This window comes from Vipera ursinii (assembly GCF_947247035.1).
Source record: "Vipera ursinii genome assembly, chromosome: 1".
Lineage (NCBI taxonomy): Eukaryota > Metazoa > Chordata > Lepidosauria > Squamata > Viperidae > Vipera > Vipera ursinii.
In genome coordinates, this window is record NC_139512.1 from 197,082,514 (window position 1) to 197,095,887 (window position 13,374).

A 13,374-nucleotide genomic window follows, 5' to 3' on the forward strand; every position below is an offset into this window, starting at 1 on the left:
GAAATCACTTCTGATAAACTTCACCGAGAAACCTGCAGGGACAACTCACGGCTTTGCTGGGGCAAGTCGCCAGCAATACGAAACCGGAGAATTATTGGGATTTGGCCTATGAGGTTTAGTTTAGCAAAAACTATTTCTTTAGCAGCGAAGTAAAATGGGCGCGCGTGGGGAGGGGCGGAGAATTCCGCATCTTCAATCACATCTCTCCAATGGAGCTGATGGACGGCGTTGACTGAACGGGAGACAAGAGTTTTCGCTTACCTTCGGACCATAAGATGCACCTCGTTTTCCCCCCCACTTTTTTGGGGGGGAAGTGCATCTTATGGTCCGAAAAATACGGTACTTGTTTTAATCAGTCAGCATGAATGACTGTGATTTTTCATTTCAACCAGCAATGCAGATAGAACCAAAATAAGAAAGGAAAGGAAAGGAAAAGACTATATTAATATAGGAAAAGAGCAGATGTGTATTAAGAAGACATCCTAGCTAAAGTGAAGTAGTGGTTTTTGACCTTATGAAAATATTACGGTAATACACTGGCGGTAATTCTTCAGTCAGATTCAGGCTACAAAGAGAATGGCCAACTTCTTTGTTATATTGCTAGATGCGCAGCCTCTAATTTAAAAGAAACAAAACTTGTACATGATAATGAAGCAGAAGTTCAAAGGTCAAAATTAGGTTGCTGCATCACTGGGTCTCAATCTGAAAGGTGACATGTGACCCAGAGAGGTGTTTTGTTTTTGTTTTTTACTACAGAGATACCCAAATTAGAATGAGGAAGTTTCACTGAGTAATGATGGAGGAGGGGGAGGACTGAGCAAACATAAGAGCACATCATATCATGGTACTCTGTAAAGGGACAATGGGTCACTTTAATATTTAAATCAAATCTTTATTACAGCCATAGACCAGTATAATTCAGTTTAATATTTATTATTCGGAAAAGCAAGAGTACCAGCTATTATTTGCAGGTAGGGAAAATTGTTAAATGTTTCATTGCTTCTAATTCATTTTTGCTTTCCTGTTATTGTTTAACAGAGGACTTTAGATGCAAAATGATTATTTTGGGCAGACCGATGAAAAATATAATCTTTTCTGAAATCATTATACTTTTAACTCTGCTTAACAGTTCTAGTGTTTGAGAGCTTTTGTCTTGAGGAAGAAGCTTCTACATCAGGAATGTCAAACTCAATTTCACTGAGGGCTGCATCAGCATTGCAGTTGCCCTCCGGGGGCCGGGTGGGTGTGGCCAGGGTGGGCGTGGCTAGAGTGCATATGGTCTACTGGGTGGGCGTGGCCAGCTCTACATCGTTCGCATCAAGGGTGCCTATGGGGGCCTGGGCAGGAGTGGGGCAGATCTGAGGGTCTCTGGCAGAAGGAGGGTCTCTGGGCCAGGGCCAAGGCAGAGGGGGCCGTTCCCTCACTGTTTCCAGGATGGCTTCGCGGCCCACATGAAACCACTTCGCGGGCCGGATCCGGCCCCCAGGCCTTGTGTTTGACATGTCTGTTCTACATGGATACAATATTGTTACCAAAGTCTGTATGTACTAATAAACATGGATAAACATTTGTGACAATACATCTGGAATTGTGAATACATACAGTTTTTACACTATTTCCAAGAGAAGCCTTTTATATTTTTAAAAAAGTGAAAGAGTTTAAATTGTAAATGAGTTGAAGGGTACTGAAATACTATAAACCAACAAGCTATTACTTGGAAAGAGGATGGTATTACATAGCAATTGCTGAGGCTTGGGACCCGTAAGTTAAAATGTGAACTTGCAGTTAACAGTTTATTGGCAAATTTGAAGATGAAGTGAGATCTGAGTATACTGAAATTCAAATAATTGTTGAGCTCCCTGAGATGTATTTCTAGAGATTTAAACCATTTGCATCTAGAGGAAAAAAGGTGTGTGTGTGTGTGTGTGTGTGTATGTATATATATGTATATATATGGATCTTTGGTATGTATATATATGTATATATATGTATATACATATATATAGGCCTTTCCCCTTATCAAGGAGGTTTGGCTTAATTAAAGCTGTGAGGAACTAAAAATAGGCTAAGATACACACTTAAGACCTTGTGAAAGGCTTTAATGAATATACTTTTTAAATGTATACGTGTTTGGAATTTGCTATGATGCAGAATAAAGGGTTCTGTTAGAAAAGCAGAGAGGATGGAACAGAAGGTTAAAGGGTATTTTGGAAAAAAAAAGCTGGACCAGCTTATTTAAACAGAATCAAGGATTGGGAGCTGACCTCCATTTGACTTCTAGGGGGAGGAGCAAGAATGTCATTTTATTACTTTGGCTAGAAGGAAAATGTTCTTTCTTCTGAAAGCACCCTGAAGTCACCCCAGCATTTGGGCTGTTTTTCAGAATAGTTATTAAACACAAAACACATAGGAGAAAGTCAACTGTTCTTTGTGGAAAACATTATTTAAAGAACTATAGGCCATGGCATGTATGTTTCAGCTTATATCTTGTCTAGGTTCACAGAGAGGAAATGTTAAATTAAAAAAGGTATTACAATGAAATTTTACCACTTGAAGGCTTCAACCTGAAATTCTCCCCCCTCACCCCCCCAGGGGATAACCTTGTTGCTGATAGCTTTAACATACACTACAATAAAATAGATCTTCATAAAAAAGAGCTGAGAAGCATTTATGTTAAGCCGCCTAGATTTTCTTAAGCATTTTAGTCTGTGCAGGCTCCATAAATGCTTCTCATTAAGAATAGATAAATATTCCTAGTTTTGGATGAGTATCCAAAACTTTTTATGTAATTGTTTATATTATTAGTTTCACTGCTACCATTACTCTATTATTTAATGAAATAAGTGTTGTAATTTGTATAAGCTTATAGTTCCCTCTTAAATTGTTCCACTATTGTCACAGAACACAGATGATAGGATCTTTTCTTCTTGAAAAGTGGGATCCCGTAGATTGCTTCCAAAAAGATTTGGGTTTCATGGGGAACAAACTTGATACAATGCTTTCCCACTTGTATATTTTTTTAGGAGAATTACTGTATTCCAAATGGATTCTATACAGTATTGGCTTGTAGATGTTGTTGGTCTGGAGGCAAAATACTTGCAGGCAACCTCTTAAACTGATAAACAGTACCCCATAAGCCTGAGGCTCACAAGGATGCACAGCTTACCTCCGGCCAGAAACCTTATTGATCTAAGATTGCTTAAAATCAGAGTCCCAACTGCCCCAATGGGAAGCCTTTCCCAGCAGAGAAGACACAGCCTGGCAAGGTATATAAAATCAGCACCTGTTCTGATGGAGAATTGGACTGCTAAAGCAAATAGGCACAGCACCCTATCAGCCTAACCCTAACCCTAACCCATCCTTAACATAAATGTGGGAATTTAGTAATCTCCAGCTTTGTAGCCACAATTGTTGTGACACTGTTTGCTTTTGCACTCCACACAAAACACACACACACACACACACACTGTGGCTGCTAATCAGATATAGGTAAGTGCTGCCTTTCAAGAAGTGTAAAGCAAGTTCTTTACAGTATCTTGTGTCCCTGAGGCACAGATAAAAGATGTTTGCACAAGCCTATGGGGGAAAAATGCTAACTTATTGGAACTGGTGAAATAGAAGAGGTTCATTTAATCCAATTGTTAAGTATCAGGCTAGGAACTGGGAGACTCTGAGTTCTAGTCCTGCCTTAAGCATGAAAGCTGGCTGAGTGACCTTGGGCCAGTCATTCCCTCAACCCAACTCACCAAACTGGGTGGTTGTTGCGGCAAATTGGAGGAAGAAGGAGTATTAGATATGTTCACAGCCTTGAGTGATCTATTTTTTAAAAAAAATGCTCTAAAATCTGAAAGTCTAACTAGCATGAGTTATGTTTGGAGAATGCTATTTTAGAAATGCTTTTTCTGAGGGCACAATAGGTGCGCAAGAGTATCAACTAAGATACTTGTCTCAGTGAGGGCCTCAGGAAGTTGACAAGCATAGATAAACATACCTTCCTCTTGATAGCATACCTGATGTTTTCTATGCCTGGAAATTAAAAATGCCTTATAACTGTGGTGGAGAAATCAATTGTTTGATAGTACTTCATGAAAAAAGGAAGAAACAACAACAACAACTGCTTTGTAATTTTCCTTTGAAAATTTGCATGGAAATCATTTTCTAACAGTTTTCAAATTAAGGGGTAATATATATGATAACTCACTGAAGAGAAAAATGGTTTTAATTGTTTACTTTGTGGTTTTTCTAATGAGAGAAGAAATATCAAAATCTTTTGCTGACCAGTTTGATGATTGTGTTTAATACAAATAGCTATCAAATGATTTGACCCAAGAGTTTACATTTTCGCTTTTATCTAAAAAGGAATGGAGAGTTAGTGGAAGTTCACAGCAGTTTTTTTATAGGTGTAACCTTTATGACTGGGATAGCAGCATGAGCTATCATATTTGCAAACATAGCGGGAACAAATTAGACAAATGGCATGCAGAAATATTACTGTGATAAATAATTAACAATAAATAAATAAAGCCTAATTAAAAATTCATTCTTAATTTCAGTGAAACAGTGAAGGTAGGGACAGTTTGGTAACCATAAAAACAGCATTCTTCAGGAATGTTGTGGATGGGATTGGTGTTCAAGATTCTAGACTGTTCAGTATTGTGTGGAAGGAAGTGGAAACTTAAAATTCAAGCCTCATTGTTGTTATTTCCCTCCCCCTTCGTTTAAAGCTAGATGGCAATGGCTGGTGTGTGGATTGGGAATATCAAGCAGGAATGTTATTTAAAATCAGGTCACAGTAGTGGGGATAAAAGGCCTAAACAAAGTTCAGTGCCTTTAAATAGACATGAAATAGCCAACAACTAAAGCTGAAACTTTGTGATTTTTTTTAATTTCCATTCTAACATTTTATTTTTCATTCTTGGAGAGAGTGTCATCTTTCAAACAGGGAACAAAGGACAATCTAAGATAAGGTTTAAGATAAGATAGACTCCCCAGAAATCCTTTCTGCTGTGTTAATAATATTCAGTGCTATTTGTATGAAAATGAAGAAAACAAGTAAGAAATTCTAGTATCATGGATACTCATTAAGGACAGTCCTATAATTTGGACTTTACGTTTACATTATTAGGATTGCAACAGTTATATGCATTTCTATAAGCAAGGTCATTAAATGTAGAGGAAATTACTTCTGAATAGATATGTATAATACACGGTTAAGTTTGGTTAGCACTAATTAACTACATTTACTTTGTACTGTAATAATCTCTCTTTTTTCATAATAGAGTTCATTAGAATATAAGTTCAAATGACAAGTTTTATCTGAACCAAGTCACTTGTTGCCTCAACCCAATCTAGTTCTGTGATACCCTAATTAAATTAATGAATTGGAGCGAAAAAGTTCCATCACTGTATAGCTGTTTCTTTGCGTAAGAAGCAGAAAGAAAAGAAAAAATAAATACTGTATAGAAGAAATTGATTATAAAGTTGTCCAAAGCAGTGTGAACTGCTCATGATAAAACTCCAGACATGTTCTTATTTCATAGTGAGCTGACAACACAGTTCGTTATCTTAATAAAACCATTACAACAAATTTATGATTGGGAGAAGCAAGGAAAGTTTTGATAAAATAATAAGGGGAAGAAAAGAGAATTTACTAGAAAATATTGCTAATTATGTTAAGTGTGAGTGAGAAAGGGAACAAATGCTTTTATGGATTGGCATCTTGTTCTGACCCAGTCCACCCTCCCCCAGAATAATCTGAATTGAAAAGAATTAAACTGATCTTGTTTCCTGAAAATTCTACTAACTCCCCCATGAAAAGATGAAATAAAAGTGTCCAACTGTGGCAAAGCGAGGCCAGCATAAATCAACTCACAATCCAAACTTGCATTTTCAGAGGTCATCAGAGAGGTTACGAGTTTTGCAGCATTTGAATGTACACTAAAATTAACTCCCAGGGAACATATACCAACCATCCTCCAAGTGCTGAGTACAAACATAGAGGGCTTCTTTTTAAAATAACAGTTCACTCTCTTTTCTTGTTTCAGGTTTATTAATGCTAGAAGAAGGATAGTTCAGCCCATGATAGACCAGTCCAACCGAGCAGGCAAGTTTTTAATATTAACTGTAGCCCTGTCTTGCTGACAGAAAACATTCACAAGCCATTCACCAGGACATCTCTTCTTGGTAAATAATTGGGAATTAATGCAGAGAATGGCTGACAATTAAAACAAAGTCTGTTGTGATTTATTTCAAAGTTAGTGGATTTAGTACAATTGAGCATATTTTGGGGGTAAATTGTCAGCCATAAACTACATTGTTGCTTACTGAATCTTAATACCAAACATACATTAAGGTTTTTTAAATATCTCTTCCCAGCTATTTGTGCTATTATGACACTCCCTGGTGCATCGCTAGATGTGGAATTACTGTAAACTTTAATATCTGTCCAAAGGGCAAAAGGGTCACAGTGCTTGTGGAATTCAGTAAAGTTCAAAGACATTCAGTTAAGGTAGAACTATATGTGCTTTAATAAAAAAAGGCCGCTTATCTAGCTTTTAATGTTCTGTTAGAATCTTAAAATTCAAGTTGTGCAAATTTTTTTAAGTGGCTGAAGATTTTTGCATCTTTATCTTCCTTTTATCCTTCACTTTGGGGTATCTGTATTTTTTTATTTATGAACCTTATAATCATGACACTGACTTCTATCAAGATTAAAAATAGTAAGGCTTTAATTCTTTCTGGATATCCTAAATGTTTATTTTTTATGTTTTTGCCAAATACAAGAATGTACCTTCCAGGCATTATTTGCATGGTGATTATTTTCAGTGAAATAATACCAGCAAGACTAGCCAAGATTATCTACTCTTAAATATTATTTAAACATTGGTTAAATATCTGTACATCTTCCTGGTCAATCTACAAGGCTCGTAAAATGCCCTGTAGTGATTGAAGCAAAGCCTTAAAAGGAGCAATGGAGCTAGTGATGCCATACCATGATCTCTACATGCATCTCAAAGCCTGATGACTTAAAATATAAACATCTACATATAGTGGGGTCATATTATTCACCCAAGAATTCTTCTGCATTTGTGGACTTGATGAAAACATTCCCAAATTTTTTTTCATGCACTTTGGCATTGTGATAAATTTCTCCTTCCATTTTCCAGGAAGCCTACTTTAATAGATATGTAAAGGCAATGAAAAAGGGACTGCTGCTTCTTCAGCAACACATGGTATTTCTTGTTGCGAGAATGGTCCATAGAGAAAGTCATTGCCATTCTCAATCAGAAAAACCACAGGTTGCTTATTGCAACTCTGCTTCTGCTTAAAGCAGTGGTAGGGTTGTTTTTTTTAACTGCTAGCCTTCCTCCCCACCGCCAAACAGCAGCTCTGGAATTTTTATTTATTGTCTAATATTCTTCCAAAATGTGAGCCGCTTTCCCCAGCCATCTCCATTTATGGGAGAAAGATGGTCCCAAGCAATAAATATCTTTATTGAAATGGGGGAAGGGATCATTTTTGACCTAGCCAAGTATTACCATCTTTTTTTCATTGAGATTTGTAGATGTATTTGAGTGGATATGAGTCTTATATGTGCATGCATTCTTATGCACATCTTGTAAAGAATGTTAAGTTCTATTGTCTAAAAAAAGAACACATTAATGAGAAATGTGTTTCCACACAGGACTAACTGCTATACGTAACAGGTTTAGGGATAATTGAAAACCTTTAATAGACTCCCATACATTTTAATTCATTCTTTCCAGCATGATGCCTTATAGTTTTGGATTTTTTTTTACTTGCAAATTCTACTTTCCCAGCTACAAGCTATTATTTTTAGGACTGACAAGAGTTACAGATCTAAATACCTGAATAGATTCAGATTGAGAAAAGTTGTAAAAGAAGACTGGTTTGCAGTTGCATTATTATTGTACATGCATAGAAAATTATTTTCAGAAAACATAGTCATAATATAGTGTGTTTGCATTTTTTGGCTTAGCATGATGTACAAATGTATCGAAGTGTATGTAAACCATGACTTGTATTTTCTTTGGGATGGATTCATGCATCACACTAAGCCAAAACCAATATGTTGAGTTATCTGTGAATATTTAAAACTATCCAGAATAAAATTTATAGATGGTGTCCGGGCAGACAGGTGTAGACACGGAGTGCTTGGCTCATAATCTCGCTGCAGCAAAGAATTAATTTCGTGGGGGAGGGGAATTTTTAACGTATGCACATGGGCTGGGAAAGGAAGAGGCAGCTGTTAGATACCCTTATGTAGACTCGTATTTCCCTTTATTGATAAAGTTGAGGTGGTAGAGGACTAAAGAAGCTATTTTTCTGTAAGGCATGAGGAAGGTATAAAAAAGTAACAGTTTCTCAATTGAAGCAGCTGACACAATAGCAATAACTTTAACCTCCAAATGTGTCTGGAAATGAACTGATCAGTTCCTTCTAAGACGACTGATCATTTTGCTGATAAAGAGATACTAAGCAATTTCCTGCACCTTTTTAGTAAGCCAAGGAACACCTTATAACCCAGATGGACAACCAATGGGAGGTTTTGTGATGGATGGTCAACAGCACATGGGAATCAGAGCACCAGGTAAGAGTTGCCATGCACTTTCCTCCGAGTCCTAATGTCAATTATGCCACTTCTTCAGACTGTGAACAGGTAACTCTGCCTCATCCTCTGCTGCACTTGCCTTGCCTTTCCTGTCTTCTGATGCACTTGAAATATGACCTAGGGACAAGACAGGGATCTTTTTCCACTCTTAATGTCTGAATATTCCTTGAGCCTCTGGTATCTGTGTTTTTAAGGGTCTTTTGGCACTATCTGTTGACTTTGCTCATTCTCTGGCATCTTCTTGGATTTTTTTATCTCCCTTCTAGGACCTATGAGTGGAATGGGCATGAATATGGGCATGGAGGGGCAATGGCACTACATGTAACCATCTAGTTAACCAATCGCAAAGCAAGGGGGAAGTAAGTACAAACGGGGTCTTTCTCTTCACTGTGTTCTGGGTTCTTCCCTTCTTGCATTTTTCTTACATTCTCCTTGCCCATAGTTTCATGCTTGTTCATTTCTTCCCATGAAATTCTTGGTTTCTGTATGCTCTCTCTCTCTCTCCCTCTCTCTCTTTTTCTTTTGACCAAGCTTTCAGTTTAGAAAGCACTGTATATGATGTACAATTTATTCCTGTATGTTGCTATTATACAGTACTGACCACATGACAAAACAAGAAACAGCCAAGAGGAGAGAGGGGAGGAGTTGTCATAGTAACAGACTGATTTGCAAAATGTAAGCAGTCTGCAGCAGTGCAAGGAGACGAAAGAGCATGTCCCCAAAGTGTCATAAATCTGTCTAACCACAGTTGATGCATGAGCTACATTTCTACACTAACCTGCAAAAGACACCAAAAAGCTAAACAGAAACTTCTTTTTAGGTAGAAGAAACAGAAACTCCACTCAGGGTGCTCAATTCTGTAATTGTGAAACTTTTTAGAAAGTTTTATTTCTCTTTGTCTGGCTATCATAATGGGATTATGCAGGGCAAAGGGAAAAAAAAAGAATACCAGACCGAGGTGCGCACAGCAGGCTATGGAGCTTAGCCCAGGCTAATTGACTATATCCAAATTAAGTATGCCATCAGTTGCAGTGTGACAAATGGATTTGACTTATTCAGTGTACTAAAATAGAGATCATTAATGCAATCTTCAGTGGCAAGCCTAGTGAAATAAGCCTGCAAACACTGTCCCAGTTCTTTTGCTCCTGTCTTTTAAAAGAGAAAGTGCTCTTTAAATAATAATAATAATAATAATAAGGCAATATAAAAAATATCAGTGCATATTAAATATTCCAGGAGTCGTTTCGTTTTTCCCCCCTAAAAGTGGAAACATGGCTCATGACATCTTTTTGTGCATGCCTTTCAGTACTTTACCATACCATGAGAAATTACCAGAGTGGATGGTGTTTCCCAGCCATTCTGCAAATGTTAGTCAAAAACAAGTTTTATAACAATTATCTGTAAAAAAAAAACATTTCTGGTCAGCTTGGGAATGCAACTAGGTTATTATCTCATTATGGACATTTTTCTAGCTTAGTTAATTTCAATATTGTTTCTTACTTTCTAGGTCAATTAAATTTTAAATGATGTATTTTATGCTTTGTGGCCAATTAAATTAATAGGTTATTACAAAAATCATCCTTTTTTTATTAAACAGCTGTGAGTACAGTATATTTTATAACCAATTTTCATTAGTTCAAAAATGTTCCTTTAGGCTAGATTAAGCAGCGGTTCATTGCTAGAGTCTGGAGACCTGATTCTAAGGTGTTCATAGAATTCACAGTGCACTATTACTTAGAACTCAAGCCAATTGAACCTACTTAGCAATAGAGCTATGCCTTTCACCCTTGATGATTATGGAGCTTATAGCTCTCAGAAACAATACATCTGTCAGCTTCCATCAAGTACAGCAATCCATGCAGAAGGCAGAGGCCCACCGAAAGCTGGAGGTTGATTGTCTTAGGCCCATTTTTTTCTTATTGTTCTTAAAAATCGCTGAAAGGTTGACTGAGCTTCCCCCCCCCCGACAAAAACGATCTCAAAGAAGGAATTAATTGATATCAGTTATTGGTTTTTATCCATTTCAAAACAGCAGGTTTGATTTAGAAACCATTCTTTAACATGGTATCAATTTCAGCAATATGAGGCCATGTGCCTGAGCACTTTTTTAAATTCCATTTGTAGTCTAAATAAAAAAGAAACTACAAATGATGTTCAAGTTATTTAAACCAATTATCCTTCTCAGAACACCATATTACTTCTTGCAAGGAACCCTACTTCACTGTATTTTATCCACAAGAGATTAGGTTTCTAACAACCAGAGAAAATAAAGGGATTGTATTCAGGAATTGATGTTAAAAGTTTTCTGTAGCCCACATGTCCACATCAAATATGGGTATGTGGATTATACTCTGTGGTCCACATGCCTCTATCTTGACAAACTATTAAAGAACAGACAAGTAGCTTCTGTTATTGAAAATGTTTCATAGTATAGTTCACAGAGTTCTTATACATTAAGCTTAGGTTATACTTTCTACTCTGCAAAAGATTATCTTCAAAACCTTATAATTCTTTTTTGGGGGGAACTAAATGTTTGGTTTAGTATATGTGTAACGGGGTTGTTTTTTCAATGGTTGCATTCTATAAGCATCGTTTCTATACAAAATAATTTTAAAAAGGCCTTGACCAAATTAGAGACCGTCCTTGTTTAGCAACCACAGTTGGGACTGACAACTCAGTTACTAAATGAAGCAGTCTCTAAGTGAAATTGTGACTGTGCTTGCAATCTACTTTCCTTTGCTTCACAGACCTGTGAAAGTCATAATTGTGAAGCTTGGTGGTAAAGTTATTTTCTCATCACCATCATAACAGTTGCTCAAAGAGGCAATTGCTAAACAAGGACTATATGTAAACAGGATCGCTGTGTTTCAGTCAACCCAAGCTGATATTCACAAGTTTCTCTTTTCTTTCCCAGGACTGCAAAGTATGCCAGGGGATTATGTGTCTCGGGGTGGTCCAATGGGCATGACAATGGGACAGCCAAGTTATACACCACCCCAGATGCCCCCCCATCCAGCACAGTTGCGTCATGGCCCCCCCATGCATCCCTACCTTCCGGGACACCCCCACCACCCAGCAATGATGATGCATGGTGGACCACCCCACCCTGGAATGCCGATGTCAGCGACTAGCCCCACCATGCTCAATACAGGAGATCCAGCAATGAGTGGACAAGTGATGGACATTCATGCTCAGTAGCTTAAGGGAATATACTTTATTTTCATGAATGGCAGATTTGAAACATTGTCGTTCTACAGTGACTTAATGGAGTTCCATTCTTGGCATCTAATTTGGACCAAGGAACAATCCGATTGTCTTTATAGGGACCCTGAAAAGCAGGAAAAACACACCAAGTGAAGTCAACTTCTGGGGACAAGAAAAATAACCATATAAGGCAACAGAGTTGAATATTGTAAAATGCTATTATTCTGTTATCCATATTATGTTCTTTCTTATAGATTTTTTAAGAAAAAAAATGTGAATTTTTTTCCACACTATGTGTGTTGTTTCCATAACTCTTCACTTCCTGCAGAAGCCTCCTTACATTTTTTTTTAAAAAAGCCTTACAGTTATCCTGCAAATGACAAAAAAGATTTATTTGCAGGATTTTTAGAGCATTAAAATATCTATGTCAGGCAGAAGAACATTTCTTCTATCCTAGGATTTCAGCCATGCACTCTGTATTTCTGGTTTTTTTTCTCTCTCTCTCTCTCCCTTTCTCTCTGTCCCTCTCTCTTTCTCTCTCTCCCCCTTTCTTTTTCCCCTCCCTGCCTGGGGCGTGAATTTGCATGTCTAATTCATTTACTCACCATATTTGAATTGGCCTGAACAGATGTAAATCGGGAAGGATGGGAAAAACTGCAGTCCTCAACAATGATTAATCAGCTGTTGCAGGCAATGTCTTAAGGAGCCTGGTAGGAGGAGGCATGGAAACCAAGAGAAAAGTGTATTTGACCTTAATTGTCACATCAGAGCATCATTATCCCCATGAAGCAGCAGCGGCAGCAGCTACCACCTACATCACTTCCTGTTTTATGCCTCTCAAACCATGAACTGAAGAGTTATTTTTACTATGTTGACTTTATTTTTTCGGCAAAGCATCAGTCTTGCATTTTTCCATAGTCCCATCATGGAGCATATATGTATACATTGTAAATAAATTTTGTGCAAAAAGGACTGGAAAAATGAACTGTATTATTGCTTTTTTTCTTTTCTTTTCTTCTTTTTCTTTCTTAATTACTTTCTTCTTTCTTTCCTTTCTTTTTGTAAAAGTAGCAGTTTGGTATGAGTTGGCATGCATACAGATTTACTAAGTGGGATAAGCTAATTATACTTTTGTTGTGGTTAAACAAATGCTTGTTGATAGCCTTTTTCTATCAAGAAACCAAGGAGCTAATTATTATTAATAATCATTGCACATTAAGTCTTAGAGTTTCTGACTGAAACTGTTTGGATTGTACAATAACTCAAAGCCCAGCTGTAGTAGTTCAAGTGCAGTAATGAAACTGAATCTAAAATAAAAGCAAATTATTTTTGTCACGCTGGCTCAACTGCTTGAAAATTTTATTTTTCTGCCCCAAGCCCTCTAAAACTGTAGCAATTTGCTAGCAACTATTCCAGCCTCACTCTCTCAAAATAATTCTAGCACTAGTCAACTTTAGTAATATTTTTTAAAGTAAAGCATTTTATATGGTAAACTTTCCTAGACCTATCTGTTTATTTTCAAGTGATTTTCAAACCTG

The 13,374-nt window shown here is 37.1% G+C and overlaps 1 protein-coding gene across 4 annotated transcripts in view; it reads left to right on the forward strand.

Moving 5' to 3' along the window:
• Positions 1-13,171, forward strand: part of MEIS1 (Meis homeobox 1) — a 187,967-nt gene extending 174,796 nt beyond the window's left edge. For 2 of the 4 annotated variants that reach the window (XM_083369604.1, XM_083369605.1), the window contains exons 10-13: positions 6,045-6,107; positions 8,526-8,611; positions 8,899-8,991; positions 11,547-11,757. In XM_083369604.1, the coding sequence (XP_083225730.1) occupies positions 6,045-6,107; positions 8,526-8,611; positions 8,899-8,957 (208 nt within the window). In that variant the 3' untranslated portion in view covers positions 8,958-8,991; positions 11,547-11,757. Of the gene's footprint in view, positions 1-6,044; positions 6,108-8,525; positions 8,612-8,898; positions 8,992-11,546 lie in introns of all 4 variants that reach the window. The other 2 variants (XM_083369602.1, XM_083369603.1) reach the window with 1 other exon arrangement.
• The last annotated feature ends 203 nt before the right edge of the window (positions 13,172-13,374 follow it).